This window comes from Nicotiana attenuata, unplaced genomic scaffold (genome assembly GCF_001879085.1).
Source record: "Nicotiana attenuata strain UT unplaced genomic scaffold, NIATTr2, whole genome shotgun sequence".
Classification (NCBI taxonomy): domain Eukaryota; kingdom Viridiplantae; phylum Streptophyta; class Magnoliopsida; order Solanales; family Solanaceae; genus Nicotiana; species Nicotiana attenuata.
The window spans coordinates 120,478-138,878 of NW_017670534.1; the positions used below are offsets into that span (position 1 = coordinate 120,478).

The following is an 18,401-nucleotide window of genomic DNA, read 5'->3' on the forward strand; positions in this document are numbered from 1 at the left end:
TTGCATGGTAGCTAGGTTTGTGCCCATAGGTATTTCCTGCTGAATGCCTGTAGGTGAAGCATATTGGTGCTGTGTGTTTGAGAGTATCCATTTGAGTAGGAACTTTCTGCTGATAAGTTGAAAGGTGAGGTACTGGATGTTGATGGGTAGGTGTTGAGGTCCTGGTTGTAGTAAGCTGTGTAGGTTGGTTGAGAAACCTGAAGATTCTCTGAAGGATCCTGCCAGAAAAGTTTGTCTATCGTGACAAATTTGCAGAATCCTTATGACAGATCCAAAGTAATTGGTACATTTGAAAGGGATTGAGCATCTGAGATGCTAATACCACCCTTTACAGATGCATCAATAAATTGAATCTGTCTCTTGTACCTGCAAAATGTAACAAACAGGTTAGAAATAAAGGGTGCTTGGGTTGGTCAGTGTTCATCATTAGAGAATTGCAGGCACTGACATCAATGAGTTGCAAGTCTTGTGAGTTGCTGCTCTTTGAACACTGAGTGATGTATGTGCTAAGGTTCTTGTGGTTTCTGGGGTTATATTTGTTCTGGAGATACCAACTGTTAAGATGGACTTCAGGAAGTTGATATTGGTGCTTTTGCTTAATCTTGTAGATGCTACTAGTTTTAGTCAATTGATATACCCTCAATAAGATGAGTACTATAAGTACTAATACCACACATTGAGGGTATGTCAATTGTTTTGAACTGTAGGTACCTGCAAAAAATAAACAATGGTTAGAGAAAAAGAGGACATTTCTGTCCTATGGATGGGTACCCAGGTTCTTGTGTTTACTGGTCCCTGAAGATGTGCTGGTTGGTGGTGGTTCCTGGTTTTTTGGTGTGGGTTTGAGTTGCAGATATGGGTGGTGAGGATGTTTGTGGTGTTGATGTTTGTGTTTCTTCTAATGAAGGATATGGAGGGTGTATGTGTGTGTGTCCTTAGAAGCTGATGCACACACTGAAGAGAAGGCATTAAGCAGGACGGTATGACATCAGATTCACCTGCAAAAAAAGAAAGAACTATTAGTTGGAACCAGGGTGTCATATCCTTTTTGAACATGATAGAGTTGCTGCCCCAGAAATTTGTAGTTTGGACTGTATGGTCTGATCCCAGGTATTTTAGATGTTTAACCATATCCATTAGAGTTGGAGGTGGAAATGTGATTTGATGAGGGCTGAAGTTTGCTTGTTTTCTTATGTCTGAAGGCGGGGTGTTCATTTGGTCTAGTCTGATTTGACCTTTGATTTGTCTGGGAAGGTCAAGAATGTTCTCAAAATAGGTGACTTGAGGGAGATCATGGCTGAGCCTAGACAAAAAATTAGCAGGGCAATTAGCTTCCTTATACACATGAGAGCATTTGAATTCATGACACTGGGAGCCTAGATCAATTAGATTCTGCAGCTGCATCTCTAAATTCCAAGGGTGCTCAGATTCATGGTTGATCCAATGAACAAGTAGTGCAATGTCAGCTTCTAAATGCACTTTGAGGTGGCACAGAATCGAATTGATATGTTGTGTTATGCATGAAAGATAGCTCTGCTTCGCAGGGGGAACGTTGCTGATAACATGTTGATTACAGGTCTGATCCGCATGGGAACATATGAGGTATCTGGTTCTTAGGGGAGCATCAATTTTGGGTTTGACATCATCAAAAAGGAGAAATTGCTTTAAGTTTCGTTATTTCATGTTTTGATTATTTGCCAAACGTTCTCGAGGAACTAACTAGGGACCAGATATGATCAGCACATATAAGGAATCTGATTTTCAGGAGGAATATCAATTCTGGGTTTGTCATCATCAAAAATGGGGAAATTAATAAATTATGCTATTTGTGTTTTGATGATTTGCAAAACAGTCTCGAAGAACCAGTTGTGATCAGTTCCTTTGGTCTGGTTCTCAGGGGGAATATGGCTGATTCGTAGGGGAAACAATGTGGAGATCTGGTTCTTAGGGGGAATATCAATTCTAAGTTTGTCATTATCAAAAAGGAGAAAATTGATAAGTTATGCGTCTTTTATTTTGATGATTTGACAAACTTCATCAGAGAACCAGCTAAGGAACATGATACAATTAGTTTTCTGGCGTTCAGAGTAACTAGTCAGATGTCTGGTTCAATTCTCAATGAAATCGGATAAGGGAAAAACAAAGGGAACAAATAGGGATCAGTTCCCCTGTTCGTCGTGCAGTCAACTCTACAGCTATAAAAGTTGCTGCAGTGTATAGTCTGGTAGGTTGTTGCACGGTACCGTCTGGCAGCAGTAAAGCAGCACAACTGTAGCTAGCTAAGGCCAAACTAAAGGACACTTTATTGCATTATCCTTGATGACATCACACACATATTATCAACATGAGGCAAAGGATTTCATTTCTAACACTTGCAAATCCAAAAATCATATTCTCTCAAGTGCTAGCCACCATCTCTCTCAAGAACAAAGCTGCTGCAACCTCAAGGACCAGATCCAAAGATTGAAGATATCTTAAGTCCTTAGGTTTGTTGAGTCTTTGTTATTTTGTTCTTAATTTGTAATCCTACACTACTTTCAAGAAGTATCTTTGTAGGACAGATTTAAATTACTGTTTGGTTTAGTTTCTTGACTAGAGTTAGTCAAGGGTTGTTGCTTTGTAACAGAGTTATTGCAAAGGGCTTACAATAGAGTTACTGTAAGGGGTGAGGGATTATGAGTTTAATTCATAGATTGCAATAGGTTGTAATCTGATGTTTGCTCGGTTTAGTGGAGTTGAAATCCTACTAGAGTAGGTCGTGGTTTTTAATCCCTTGAGCAAGGAGTTTTTCAGTTAAATATCACGTGTTCTTTATTTACTGTCTATTTACCGTGGGAACAGATAGAGAACCTGGTTCCCTATACTGTTTGGTTTTACAATCTGTTGCTTATTGTGGGAACTTGTAGAGAACCCGGATCTCTATACAGTTTGGTGGACTCTTAATTTCTATCAAATTTGGTTAATTATTAAAATCAATATATAATAGAAATTCCAATAAGTTATTTGATGCTCTATTACGAGAAAATTTCACATACGACTATGTAGCATAAACATCATATCCAATTGGCCTAGCTTACCAATGTTCAATATAAGTTGGGCTCTTCTTTTGCACTTTTTTGGTATTTAGAATTAATTTAAATGCTTGTTCATTCAACCGTTTAAATTAAATAAAATCGATGGATGTATAATTCATATATAACATAATATAATGTATGTGTAATCGTATATAATGTAATCAATATATATCTATATGTACATGCACGGAAAAATAAACAATGAATCTGCCGGCTATTTGTATAAGATTCCCATTTCTACCCATTCAGTATCCAAATAGTATTGGCGCAATTAAATCGATATTCACGTTGTGTAGATTCTTAATGAAATGCTTATTATGTGAAACTTTTTATTATCGTAACGCGAAATTTTTAATGAGAAAACGACAATATATTATATATTTCACCACCCAAGGGGTGTTTTCATGCACATTTTTCATTATCATTATTGTCTTTTTCCAGCTCATTAATCTAACTATTTTGTATTCGTATCGAGTAGATCTACTAAGAAGGTAAAGCGATGGCCTTTAAAGAAATACTTTTTTCCCATGGTGCGAATGCAACACCGTTGATTAAAGGCAGAGGATTCCCAACTATCCCTAGCACCCTTGATGGTGATTGGTTTTTCTTTTTCCTTTCTTTCTTGTTATCCATTATAAAATAATGTAGATCATATTTAATACCAATAAAAAATACTACATTATTTCCACAAAATGCCAAAAAATACCTTGTTCCTTATTTAGTCATTTTCTACTTCAAGAGGTTAACTGTTTTTCTTATAAAAAAATCTAATTCAATAAAGTGGTGCTTTTATTCTAGACCTTCGAGATCTTTTAGGGTTCGTAGATGCATATATTTAATGAATTTATAAAATCTTAATGTAATCACATTTATATACGCTTGTTAAAGCTTAATCAATTATATATTTATCCGAATTCAGTAAAATCTCGTATTCCTGCAATAGACCTTTGAGGGGTTTTTTAAGATCCATACATGCATTAATCTAGTCGATTAGTAAAATCTCAATTTGTTGCAAAAATCATATGTACTTGTCAGGGCTTTAATTAATTATATATTATATGAATTCAATAAAATCCAGTATTTCTTACTCTAGATATTTGAGATCTTTTAGGATTCGTACATGCATTTATCTAATCAATTAGTAAAATTTTAATGTAGCCACATTATACACGCGTGTTAAGGCTTAATCAATCATATACTTACCCGAATCCAATAAAATCTCGTTTTTCTACTATGGAACTTCGAGATTCTTTAAGATTCATATATGTATTAATTTAGCCGATTAATAAAATCTCAATTTGCTGCAAAAGTCATGTGTACTTGTTAGGGCTTAATTAATTCTGTACTACACGAATTCAATAAAATCTCGTATTCCTACTCTAGATTTTTTGAAAATTTGTAGGGTTCGTACACGCATTTATCTAGTCGATTAGTAAAATCTCAATTTGTTGCCATATTCCTATGTGATTATTAGGGTTTCTCAAATTAATTGCAAGGACAAACTTGTCACTATACGAGTAAATAGCAAAATTATAAGAAGCATAAAAGCCTTTTCTTGTAATTTCCGGATCATTGCGTTACAATTGAGTTTACCAAATAGAGAAGAAAAAGGAAAGTAAAAAAATAAAATAAAACAGAATAGGACACAAACAAAGAGAGAGAGATAGTGATCACTGAAACCCTAAAATTTACAGCCTTTTCTCTCTCTCACCTGAGCTTCCTAAAAACCTCGTTTCTTCTCATCACTCTCCTTGGATTTTACAACTAATTATTACTTGTTAATCCTTGTTTTTTTCTACATTTTAATTAACCTCTTTTTGATTTTGTTGATTGTTTTTGTTTTGTTTATTTTTTGGTTTTGAATGGCCACGGCGCCGGCTTCTTCTGCAAATAACACACCAAGTTCACCGGTCGCCAAAGCTGATGGTGCGGCCGCCGGAGCCACCGTCAGCAGTCCACAGTCTCGACGGAGTTTACAAGCACCGTGGGCACAAGTAGTCCGCGGCGGCGGCGGCGGCGAGGTTGAAGCAGCATCAGTATCCAGTCCTCGCTCGCCCTCACCGTTTCCGCCGGCTGCCGTTGTTTCGCCGGAGAAAATTTCTATATCGGATGATTGCTCGGCCGCCCAAAAGTCTTCGCCGGAAAACTCTACTTCCGATGCTTTGCCAGAGAGTTCTGGTAGTAACGACGGCAATGTAGGTCGTCCGAAAAAGCCTGCTTGGAATAAACCCTTAAATGGCGTCGTTGAGGCTGTTACTGTTATGGGTGGGCCCCTCTCTTGGCCCGCTCTCTCTGAGTCCACTCGGCCCGGCCCAAAATCATCTGCTGATTCATCAAAACCAATTCCAGATGGATCCACTTCTCTTTCTCAGGTTTTTAATTAACTTAAAGTTTCAATTTTTAGCTTTATCTTCATAATTTTGGATGTTAAAATATTACAGCGTTTGTATTTATGTTGAATGAATTAAAAGTGGGGTGATTAATTGTGTGTGTATATTTATTTTTGTGAATAGGGTCCAATAATATCTCAGTTGCCTCAAAAACAAGCTAATAGTAATGCAAACACAAATTCAAATGCAAACCCTAGTACCCCTGTTAGACAAAGATCAATGAAACACAGAGGAGGTAGCAGCAGCAGTGGTGGTGCTGGTAGTGGTCCAGGTGGTGGAGGATTTATTAGAACTCCGCTTCCGCCTCCAACTCCACCTCCATTGCCTCCACCATTTCCTGGAATGCCCCCCTATGGGAATCTGATACCACCGCCTCCACCACCTGTTCTCGAGCCTCATGTAAGAGGTCCAAGGTCTGTTGGAGGATTTCCGTCTCAGCCGCATTCAGCAGGTGATCATTCTCCCCATAGAAATTATGGCAGGAAGGGTGGTAACTTTGGGGGACGACCCCGTGGAGATGGATCTTATCATAATAATCACGGGGGCAGGCGTGATCAAGATCGGAGAGACGTTCATATGGCTCCTCCTCAGTTTGGTCCTCCTCATGCAGCGTTCATGCGGCCCCCACCTGCTGGTTCTGGTCCATTTCTTCCACACACCTCTCTGAGACCCTTTCCTGTGCCAATGGGATATGGTAAGTCCGCTTCTCCCTTTTTTAGTAATATACTTTGCTATATGTATCCGATTATGTTTTTGTTTCCTTTCAGATATGACTCAACTCTTTCTTTTTTGATGGTTCAGATATGGGTCAATTCTATTATGTTCCATTTAGTCCAGAGTCCTTTAGTAGTGTGCCAATTATCAACCAAGCTCCACCACTACCCCAACCTTTCCCTTTAGTGGATCCAAATTTACCTCCCTCCTTGGTTAATCAGATAGAATATTACTTCAGGTAATCTTCAAAGCTAAGAATGTGATTCTTTCCCTTTTCTTTTTGCTTCGCCGGTTTTTCTTTTAAATAAATTTATTTCTTTCAATTTATGGGGGTCTTTCATGGCAATTTTCTGACAAAGTTCCTTTCTGTTTTTGGGGTTGCAGTGATGCTAACCTGGTAAAAGATAACTTTTTGAGGTTAAAAATGGATGAGGAAGGCTGGGTTCCTATTAAACTAATTGCTGAATTTCCTCGAGTAAGTGATATCCCTATTTCTGAAATACATACATAATACTGGTTGATTGCTGCCTGTCTCTGTGATAATGTGATAGTGTCATTTCTCCTATGTTGATAAACTGAAGGACCATGTATGTCTTGTTTTCAAGTTATTGGCACACTTTTCGTTTGCTTAAAGACGTGATGTGTGTGAGGATTTACCGTAGAACCATGAACTGGCTGTGAGTTTCATTTCTTGTATTCTCTTTGATATTCAGCTCAACTTTCTTTGTCGTTTTTCTTTTTCTTTAATTATTTTTTGGAAGCGTAATACTAGCAGCAAGAACTTGGAAGACCTTGCCAAATCATTTTACAATGACGCATGCATCTGATTCATGCTGGGAAAGTTTGATTTCTCATTCCATCAAATGCCCCTGCAAGATCTAATCTGCAAAGATTCTGTGAGCTTTTGGCTTGCATGCCATTATTGACGGTCTCATTTGAACCTGAAAACTTTACAGTTTCCATCAAGCATGGCGCTCTATGTTAGTTCTTCCTGGATTGTCCTTTCAGTTATTATCTTCTTAGTCCAATAAGTTGATTAATACTTTTTTACAAAATTCGTCGACTCAATGACATAAGAGATGTTTCATTTGGATTAATGTCACTACTCGTCAACTCTAGGATTGTTGCCATGTGTTCTGTCAAATGTGTTGTGATCATTGCTCCAGCGGTTTTATTGTGGATTTATGTACGTTGTAGCTGCCTACTAAATGAATGCTTTGACTTTGAACCATATCCTTCAGGAAAATGGAAGCTTTAGCATGTTCTTGTGCATTTGTCCTCCTCTTCTTTGAGCATAACTTGTGGGGCATGCAATGACTGAAATTACTAGATGCATACCCCTGTAAATAACTCTGATCATTTTTTTAGATTTTGGCAGCTCCCTGCTTCTAGCTTAATCTCTTTTGTATTAGAGCTGAGTTAATCTTTCCTTTATAATCTCTTTTGTGATTTCTGCATCTGCTTGATGCCATCTAAGAAATCTACTTCATAAAAATTAAGAAAAACTGAAATTACTAGATGCTTAATTTCTCTAACCCATTGAAATTACTAGATGCATAATTTTTCTAACCCATTTTAAAATGTTCTTGCTCCTCTGATTGGTGAGCGAATACACAAGTTTCTTTCTCCACTTAAAGGGAGTGATATCTTGCCAAAGCATCTATGCAGTCTCATATTTTGTTTTCTACGTATAGGTTGTAGCTTCTAGTCAATTGTTTCATGTTGGTTTACTTTTGATGTTTATTAGCATAGTTTCTGTTTGCTGGTGGATGCTATTGCAGTTGACAGAAGTAAACTTTGTCGAAGCGAAAAACTGGAGATCAGAGTTCCATTTCAGACTTTCTTTGTTCATTTTATTTTATTTTTGTGCCCTTACGGGAACTCAAGGATAGAAAACTGGAAGTCGTTTCGCTTTTCTTTTCTACTCCATTTTAAATCCGTATACAAATTTATATTTTGGCAGCTTTTTTCTGAATTCTGAAATTTTCACTGACCTAGCATCTCAACTGTTCTTGTCGAAAACGTTTCCCCGAGCATTTTGTCTATCCAAACTTTGTTACAAAAAAGGCTTATATACCTAAGTCAAGAATTTGGGCCTTTGTCCATGTGGATTTTTGCAACTTTTGTTGGATCTTTAAATATTGGAATTATTCAAATAAGGTTTTGGGTAATCTCTTATACTAGTGCTATATTATGAAATCCCTCTTTTCTGTGAGAAGAAGTATATGTTTTACAAATCCTTAAACCATTGATGATGGTAATACGATAAGATCTAAATGCCTTTTTATTACCTTGAGATTTGCAATTTTGTTTTTTTATAGAGGGACTTTTTCATATTTGATCTACTGTAATCTGCAAATGCCATTATGTACTATGTTACTTGGACTATTTATTTGCCTGACACATCCATAACGAGAAGGGATTGCAATGCTATAGTTACTTCCTATGATTTTGCAAATACAGAAAGAAAAAAAACGTACTAAACATAAGTGGCGGAGCCAGATATGGGGATTTAAAAAAGAAAACTAGAATGTCACATGTGGGATTTAAACCTGTGATCTAAAGCAATGTCTAAACTCCCTTTGCCACTTCACTAAACTTTCCTTATAGCAAGGGTATTCAACTTGATAACCCAAAAGATTCGTTATTACCCTATTTCCACTGTATAATTTTTCAACTGAGGGGATTCAGTTCCCCCAACTTAGCTCCGCCGCTGCTGGAAATGCCCATGTGTAAACCATACTTGTATTGTGATTGCTGTATTTTGTGTGCTCTGGTATGTGCTTTTACAATATAGTAATACTTCATGTTTGCATTGTTATTGCCCCATACACGAATCAAGGTTTTGCTCTATGGTCTGCTTTTGCAGGTTAAGAGTTTGACAGATAAAGTCCAGTTTGATAATATCCAGTTTATTTCGTATTGTTTGGCGACTTCAATGCTTGTAGAAGTGCAGGTAATATATCAGTTAAAACTTCTCTTGCCTTGATATATTATCTTCAAAAGCTTTTAATGCAGTTTGATAATATTAGATAGCACTGCTGCCTCTGTATTTTCAACATGTTGTATCATCAGTTGAGAATTTTATCTTATACGGCAGTCTCTCTGTTTATCCTGCTCCTGTTTCCACCATTAGACCCCAGATATAAGTATGCATGAAGGTTGCTAAAGTTATTGGTTATTGAACTGCCTGTCTGAGTTCAAGGACTGTTGTCATATTCCTTATCCAAAAGATGATGGTGACAATCTTTTTAGTAATTATTCATAGAGAACTGGAATATTTTATTCTTGTCTTTTGAAAGCTTTTTCATGAACTAAGAGAATCATATCTATGACGGTTGATAAAGGGTAAGATATGTGAGACTCGAGAATCCTGAAGTCCTTTTCCTTCAATATAACCTTATTTCTCGTGTTGTTATGTTTTGTAAGGGTGCTGCGGTTCATACAACATAATTTTGAACCACTAGATTCTCATTGATTTTTGGTTCTGCACCAACTGTTCAACTCCTTCTGCATCGACAGTGTTCTAACCTGTTACTGGAAGTAATCTTGATAGGATTTCTTATTTCCAGGATGAGAAGATAAGGAGACGGGATGATTGGAGGAAATGGACGCATACTTCTTCCCCATTTGCAGCTGATTCAGGTTCTTCAGCACCTGTTGCATCAACAGATGGTGCTCTAACAACTTCCTTGCAGAATGTCTCTTTGAACGAATCAACTACAAATAGTAGTGGTGCTACAGAAGCGACCAATGCTCAAATGGATGTGCCTGTCGGTGTCTTATCAGACGAATCGGCTAATCAATCAACACTGGCTCAAGAAGGCAGCGCTGAAGAAATCTCTTCCGGCCACGCATGAAACAATGGTGTTGATTTTGCGTATTTTGCAATGAGTGGCGGACTCTTTCTTGCATACTGATTCAATTACTAAAGGTGTATTTGGAAGGTTATACATACATCATTGCTGCCCCTGGTGGAGTCATATTTTTGCAGTTTTTGAGGTGAGTGCAAGAGTTAAAAACTAATGTGTAAGTTATCTGGTATAGAGAGCGGAACGACAGTGGAGATTAAAAGGATATACAGTTGATAGGCTTGAAACTTTTGAGTTGTTTGGCTCGTGACTTTGGTTTTTGAGCCTAAGGAGAACTTTTTTTGGTTGGAATTTACCTCCATTTCAGAGGAAAGATTCTGAATATGTAGAAAGTTTATTTCTTGGCTGGTAAAGAGGGCGATTGAGCTCTGCTGATTTTGTTATACTTATCTAGGCATATTGATTGTTACATTATTTTGTTTTATTCTAATTTTTTACATGGTTTCATTTTATTGCACCTTACAATAGTTTGTTTACCGTAAATCATTCTATGCTACAGATTTTCAGCTAACTTTTCCTAAAGCTACTGGTGAGACGAAGTAACCATAATTTTTCTGCAGAAGCTATAAATTTACACTTTTACTATACATAATATATTAAGTAATAATGCTCTCTCCGATATTTTTCGGGGATATTCTTGCCTTCCCGTTAGCTAGTTGTCTTGTATTTTGCCTTCTACTTTATTGGAGCTCCAGCTTGAGTAGAGTGACTCTACATGTCAAACTAACATGGGTATAAAGTTGAAATTTATCCATGTACGTTTGATTATGGGTTATAAAAGGGTAAATTTAAGATATTTTAGATAGGAAAGGAGTATTTTTTTACTATATTACCCATACAATTTTGAACCTTGGACCTGATATATGTAGAGCATGATTAAGGTACATGCGATTTACTGCCTACCCCATGAAGGCAGTGAGACTAATTACAGAACCAATCTAATTATTGGGAGTTACACTTTGTGGTAGTCAACTTTCAGAATAAGAATAAAGGTTGTTGCTTTAAGAAACAAGACAGTGTGATAACAATGAGTTGAAGAAATAATAATGACATTTGAGGAACCTTTGGGTTTGTGGACCTGTTTTTGCTTTTAAGAATATCATCCAAAAAGTTCATAAGCATCTCAGGACCTTTATATAGGAGGTGGCCTCTCTCTGCTCAATAATCTTTTTCAAAGAAAAATTAATAATGGTTTAAAAAGTTGCTTTATGATAGGACCCTTTATACTACTACCTTTGTCCCAAAAGGGGTCCAGATATCCAATAATAATAATAAAAAAAATATCGGTTAAGGCATTCGGTGTTGGAAATCAGACTTGACTAATTTGAATTTGCGCCGTAAAAGATACACTATGGGGTTTTGGTATCCCCCGACAGAGAGGATCCTATTCCTACTCCCTAGGGCTCAAACTGAAATCTCGAGTTAAGGATAAAATAACCTTTCCATTTCACCCGCTCATCAAAATTCTTGTATAGGTCTCAAGGAAGAAAAGTACAGCTTGTGACAAAAAAACAGGGAAACAAAGTTATTAAAAAATTGGAAACTTGGCCTTGGATAGTAAAATGCATCAATACAGTTCACTAATCCGAACAGCCAATTGCACAAAATCCAACAGGATTAGAACTAGTAATTAAACTTTTGGCGCCTCACCAAAACTGAAGAATTGAAAATCAATATATGAAAATTACCGACTGAACGAGCTAGGTAAAGAAAAAAATATGTACAAAATGCCAATAAATAAAAAACAGTGAGGAAATATTCAACAAGCATCCGTTATCGTCCAGCGGTTAGGATATCTGGCTTTCACCCAGGAGACCCGGGTTCGATTCCCGGTAACGGAAATTTTACCCTTTTTAATCTTCTTTTGCTATACATATTTCTAACGAAAAGCAGAACCATTGGAATACGAATAAACTTCAATTACAAAATACAAACTAAATGTGACAACAGACTGATAGTACTATTTGTATAATTGTACGATGAGCAATTGGTGGGTTTATCATTGTAGGAAATATCCTCCATTATCTTTATCATTTGAAGGGAAGCCTTGGCGTAACTGGTAAAGTTGCTGTCATGTGATCAGGAAGTCACGAGTTCGAGCCGTGGAAACAGCCTCTTGTAGAAATGCAGAGTAAGACTGCGTACAATAGACCCTTTGTGGTTCGGCCCTTCCCCGGACACACGCATAGCGGGAGCTTAGTGCACGGGGCTGCCATTTTATCTTTACTGATTAAAGAGGCTAATCAAACACTATCTTGAATGTACATGTCTTTGGAAAGTGTTCATTTGTTTTGCAATGTTTCTTTATCTGTATGTTGAATGTACATGTCTTTAGAAAGTGTTCCCTTTGCTCCCCCAGTTAAAGTGCTCTTTGTTTGGGTTTGTTGCCTAACTTTTGGGATGTCGAATACTCATGTCTATGTTTCTGTCATATTTCCCACAAAAAATATGATGGAAAAAAGTGTATTATGGCGTGCACTACTTGTATAGGACATGATTTTCAATACGCTACAACACTAGGTGTTTGAAGGGAACCTTAGAACAACAGTAAAGTTGTTTTTGTGTGATCTATAATTTACAGGTTCGAGCCGTGGAAGCAGTCACTAGTATTTGCATTAAGGTGAGCTATCTACATCACATCCCTTGGGGTGCAGCCCTTCCCCGGACCTTGCATGAACACGAGATACATGGTGCACTGAACTCTTTTTTTTTCTTACAACACGAGTTGGGTATATAGGAGTGAGCAGGGACAGAGCTAGAGATTAGATTACGGGGTCGGCTAAATCCAATAACTTATCCCAATCATGTACTTATCTTAAAATATTTATTGAATACAACAACAATAAACCCAGCTTAATCTCATACGTGGGTCTGGATAGGGTAGTGTGTGTGCAGCCTTACCCCTACCTTATAAAAGCATAAAGACTATTTCCGATAGACCCTCGACTATTTAATAATATATATAATTTATTAAATTAGAAACCAATAATGTAAAAGTACTAGAATTTCGAACCTTTAAATTTCAAATCTTGCCTCCGCCTTGTAGAACCATCCTATTGTATTGGGTACATAACAAACGCGTAAAAACATCATAGTTTCCCACAAGGCTAACTATTACTATGAAATACGAGTAATGTAAGAAAATTGATGACCAACTGCTTAAAATGAGTGTCGCCTTGAAACTCTAATGATTCACATGGAGCACTCAAGTTTGTTTAATTGTTATTGACCCACCAAATTAAAGTAAAGGAAGCTAAAGTACTTCTTGTGCTTTATACGACTTTTGTTATAAATAGAGTTCTATTTATGGTGAATGTCTATATTTAAAGAGATTCTAAGGTTTATTACTTGGTGGCTAAGTCACTCTCTCCCTATAAATAGAGGGTTATATTCCATTGTAATTCATCCCAAATCAATAAGAATTCTCTCCCTCTACTTTTCTCTGCACTACTCTTCTTCTTCTTTTATTATTTCATAACACGTTATCAGCACGAGACTCTAACCAATTGAGTAGAAGCTTTGGGATTGAGCATAATGATTGTCAATTGTTCCATTAACTTCCTTCATGATTAAATTCTGGATTTAAGGTAAGTATTTTACTTTATTTTTCTCGTTTAAATTCTTGACATTCTATAAGTTGATTTTAAATACAAGCAAAGACGATAAATTTTGATGATAACTCTAATGGAGTTAGTAAGAAATTATAACCACCTGAAGTGGTAAAATTTCTATGTCTTGCCATTATCAAAGTCATGTATGATTATGAGAACAAGAAGTGAAAACCCGTCCCATTGAATTTGCTTCATTCTCATTCCCTTAAGAGAATGTGATAGCAGTATGTGATAAGTCTGAAAGAAGACAAAATTATTACCGTGAAGGTATCAATGGATGTGGACGTGGCATTAGACGAAATTATAATCGTCATTATTGTGATAATGAGAATAATAAGGATTCTCAAAATAATCCTTCACTCTGTGAAAGTAATATTTGTCATCGATTTGACATGAGATTTTATAAAGCACATATAGATGATTATGGTCCATTCATGATGTGAATGTGACAATATCTGATTTATGAATACATATTCATTCTTCAAAGAATATGAACGTGCTAGTGGTAGTGAATATACCACACTCACCTCTAGAAGGAGCTTTGAGATGATATAAGAAAATAATGTCATTATTATGGCATGAAGTTATTGGTCACGTACCTATTGTACGCCAAAATATTTTGGCAATGTGATTATTAAAGGACAACAATAATGCAAGAAACATATCTTGCATATAATTTTGACCATGACCATAATGATATACTTTCTCCTTGAAAGAGATATTCACCATATGGATGTTGATGAATTTGTGATACTACAAAATTAATTGAGAACTCTGCAAGAGCCAATTATACTATTTTAGAGAAACACAATTGATTACCAATAAGGTATTGTGTTGTAGTAAGTCTCAAAGAAACTTATTCAGTTTCCAAAGTATACGCGAAAGCGGTTGGTTATATTGAGACTATAAATAAAGGAACTAATACTACAACTTGTAGCGGGGTAACATATATGTGAAAAGTTACCCGCTTTATTCTCCAGTTTGTACTACACAAATAAAAGAATGCCACAATAAAGTAGAAATTTATTGATATAAAAACCCATATCATAATAAACTTGGAGTTTATTGATAATTGCACACATCATGGTGTAAACCTGAAGTTTATCAATATTGATAATTTATTCAGTTGGCATAATTGGTTTAGCCATGTTAATTTAAGTATGATGTGCAAAAATAAAAGAGAATTCACATGGGTAAATATTAAAGAAGTAGAAAGTTCTTTACCAATTCTCCTATATTGCTTGTTCTCATTAATTAATTGACCAACTAAAATTGGGATTGAATCCCATGAATGTTGAAAATATCAAAGGTGAATATGGGCCCATTCACCTGCCATGTATACCACATAAGATGCATCTATGAGATGGTTACATGTGAGATTATTATTAACCCGCAATCCGGTGTTTTGCGAGGTAACTTGCTCAATAATTTAATTTGAGCATATTCCAAATTTTCTATTCAAGAAGTTCATCTTGATAAGTTGGTTTACATCACATCTGGTTTAGCAAAATGATTTATTGAGTGCCTCTACTTGATAGCTAAACAATTGCTTATGAGAACAAAGTTTTGTATATCAGTTTGATATACGTTATATACGAAAGTATATTATTTTCTCCCCTCACAAGTGGTTCAGGGTCAGGAACCAAATAATTTCATCTTATTATAATTGATGTGCGGTGTATATTTTGATTAACACCATAATGCACAAAGATGTGTTCTCAAAGTTGAGGAAACAGGTTAGTTTTTCTAACATGAGGGGGAGACATGATAAACAGTTGAGAAAAAGTTACGTGGAATGAATTATCATTTGTTCATATAGATCCTCGAATAAGATAATATGAACTTGAAGTTCATAAAAAGATAATTCATCTGAAATATATTGCAAAGCATGCCAGACGCATTTGCTGACCCAAAGAAAGTAACTATATTCTCAGTGCAAATGCTCCTATTAGAATAAGTCCTAGAAGGACAAAGTCTATAGTACGCTTAAAGCATATAGACAAATCGGTTTCAATAAACTTCTTGATAAAGAAGATGAGCAAATGATCAAAATGATCATAATAAAGGAGGCAAGTGATCTAGAAGATCACATGACATAACACTTCATAAAATCTCAAGAGAGATTTAGGTACCTGAAAATATGACTGAAGAGATCTCTATGTTATGTCTTTATGAAAAAATATTGAAACTGATATAAAATGTTTGTCGACGACATCTATGATAGCGCTAAATATATATATGAGGATCTTAAGTCTGAAGAAACAATTCGAATAGAATTGGTTTCATATGAAAGACATGTAGTTTTGAACATGTAGTTCAAACACTTGAAAGTATGAAGCCAATGATATGTGCAATCAGTTTTCGATATCTTATTTTTCTAGCATGACATGAAAACTTGATATGCATCTAATTAAAGTCTATTATATGACTTATATGACTTAACTTATATGTCAATCCTTGAAGAATTTAGATCGCTTAAAGCATATACAATTCTTGGTCCTGAAGTACCATATCCTAAATGCAATTTGTGCACATATGTATCTTGCTATAACTATAAGCATGATAACGTGATAGCGAGAATACCTCTATGGAAATATTGAAAAGTCATTCCACGACATTATATGAAGACATTACATCTCTATCAAGAATGATGATTTCAAGGTGCAATATATTCATTCAAGTTAATATGGCTGATTTGTTCATCAAATCTCTACCAAAGATCTTTTGAAGATGGTGCACAAGATTGGAATGCAAATGCTTAAGGATGTGAATTGATGCTCTCATCAGGGGGAGTTAATACGCGTTGTACTCTTTTTTCCTTACAAGGTTTTGTCCCACTGGGTTTTCTTTGCAAGATTTTTAACGAGGCAACCAAAAGGCGTATTATTAGATATGTGTACTCTTTTTCCTTTTCTAGAATTTTTTTCCCATTGGGTTTTCTTTTAGTTAAGGTTTTAACGAGGCACATTATCTGTTGAATAGACATTCAAGGGGGAGTGTTATAAATAGAGTTCTATTTATGGTGAATGTCTATATTTAGAGAGATTCTAGGGTTTATTACTTGGTGGCTAAGTCACTCTCTCCCTATAAATAGAGGATTATATTCCATTGTAATTCATCCCAAATCAATAAGAATTCTCTCCCTCTACTTTTCTCTGCACTACACTTCTTCTTCTTTTATTATTTTATAACAACTTTTAAGTTTCTTCTTTTCTTCTTGCCATTATTTTTTATCCATAAGTTCCTGCTAATTAATAATCACAAGTTTTTGCTAAAAGGTAGTCATGACATAGTAATTATCACTTAAAAAAAATATATTTCAAATGTAAGTTACTGCTGCCTATAGGCTTTAGCTAGTTTTGATCTATATGTCTTGCTAATAACAGCTCTACCTGTGTGATTTTGCTCATGTTGCCGATCCCAAACTCGAACATAAATGAAGAATCAACGTAAGCTAATAGCTCAGTTAATTATGTTGAATCCTCACAATACAGAATATATCGAGCCAACATGGAGCAACATGAAAGGGCAACCCGGTGTATATGAGTGGCTCGACTATAAGGCCAGTAAACCAATAGCTTGGGGCCCAACTTTTTGGGGGCTCTGTTTTTTTCTTAAAGATGTATTATACATGTATTATTAAAAAAATATGTGTACTTTTAAATTTAAAAAGAATTTTTGGTATGAAAGTACAATAACTTTAATGTGAGGATTGTTGTGATATATAGAAAAATAAAATAATTTTTAATGAATTGCTTCCTTATATGGATAGGGTCGCTATTTTTTTTTTTTTTGCCTTATTTATATCCTAACAACTAATACAGGCCCACATTATTATTTATATATTTACCTTTTTCGTTCTCTCACTATTCTTATTCTCAATATTAAAACGTCTCTCAATCGGCAACTTATGGCGGCTTACATGTTGTCTTCTTCAAAAATGTCAAGCACTAAGCTCTCGCTATGCGCGGAGTCCGGAGAAGAACCGGACCATAAGGGTCTATTGTACACGCAACCTTACCCTGCATTTCTGCGAGAGGCTGTAATGGAGCAACATGATTAGCCTAGATTCATACAGCTGAATGCTANTTAAAATAATTTATTTGTAATACAACAACAATAAACCCAACGCTTAATTCTCATACGTGGGTCGTGGATAGGGTAGTGTGTGTGCAGCCTTACCCCTTACCCTTACTTAAAAGACATAAAGAACTATTTCCGTACTAGACCTCCGACTATTTAATAATATATATAATTTATTAAATTAGAAACCAATAATGTAAAAGTACTAGAATTTCGAACCTTTAAATTTCAAATCTTGCCTCCGCCTTGTAGAACCATCCTATTGTATTGGGTACATAACAAACGCGTAAAAACATCATAGTTTCCCACAAGGCTAACTATTACTATGAAATACGAGTAATGTAAGAAAATTGATGACCAACTGCTTAAAATGAGTGTCGCCTTGAAACTCTAATGATTCACATGGAGCACTCAAGTTTGTTTAATTGTTATTGACCCACCAAATTAAAGTAAAGGAAGCTAAAGTACTTCTTGTGCTTTATACGACTTTTGTTATAAATAGAGTTCTATTTATGGTGAATGTCTATATTTAAAGAGATTCTAAGGTTTATTACTTGGTGGCTAAGTCACTCTCTCCCTATAAATAGAGGGTTATATTCCATTGTAATTCATCCCAAATCAATAAGAATTCTCTCCCTCTACTTTTCTCTGCACTAC

At 35.8% G+C, this 18,401-nt stretch overlaps 1 protein-coding gene and 1 non-coding gene across 2 annotated transcripts; both read left to right on the forward strand.

Moving 5' to 3' along the window:
* The first annotated feature begins 4,685 nt into the window (after nt 1-4,685).
* LOC109240650 (la-related protein 1C-like) lies at nt 4,686-10,502 on the forward strand. Its single transcript, XM_019407316.1, has 6 exons — nt 4,686-5,446; nt 5,588-6,158; nt 6,266-6,416; nt 6,563-6,653; nt 9,048-9,134; nt 9,751-10,502. Exons 1-6 carry the CDS (start codon nt 4,937-4,939, stop codon nt 10,036-10,038), a joined length of 1,698 nt encoding a protein of 565 aa, XP_019262861.1. The 5' UTR covers nt 4,686-4,936; the 3' UTR covers nt 10,039-10,502.
* Nucleotides 10,503-11,819: 1,317 nt separating this feature from the next.
* On the forward strand, nt 11,820-11,891 carry TRNAE-UUC. The gene has a single exon. It is a non-coding gene; the product is annotated as a tRNA-Glu (tRNA).
* Nucleotides 11,892-18,401: the final 6,510 nt, after the last annotated feature.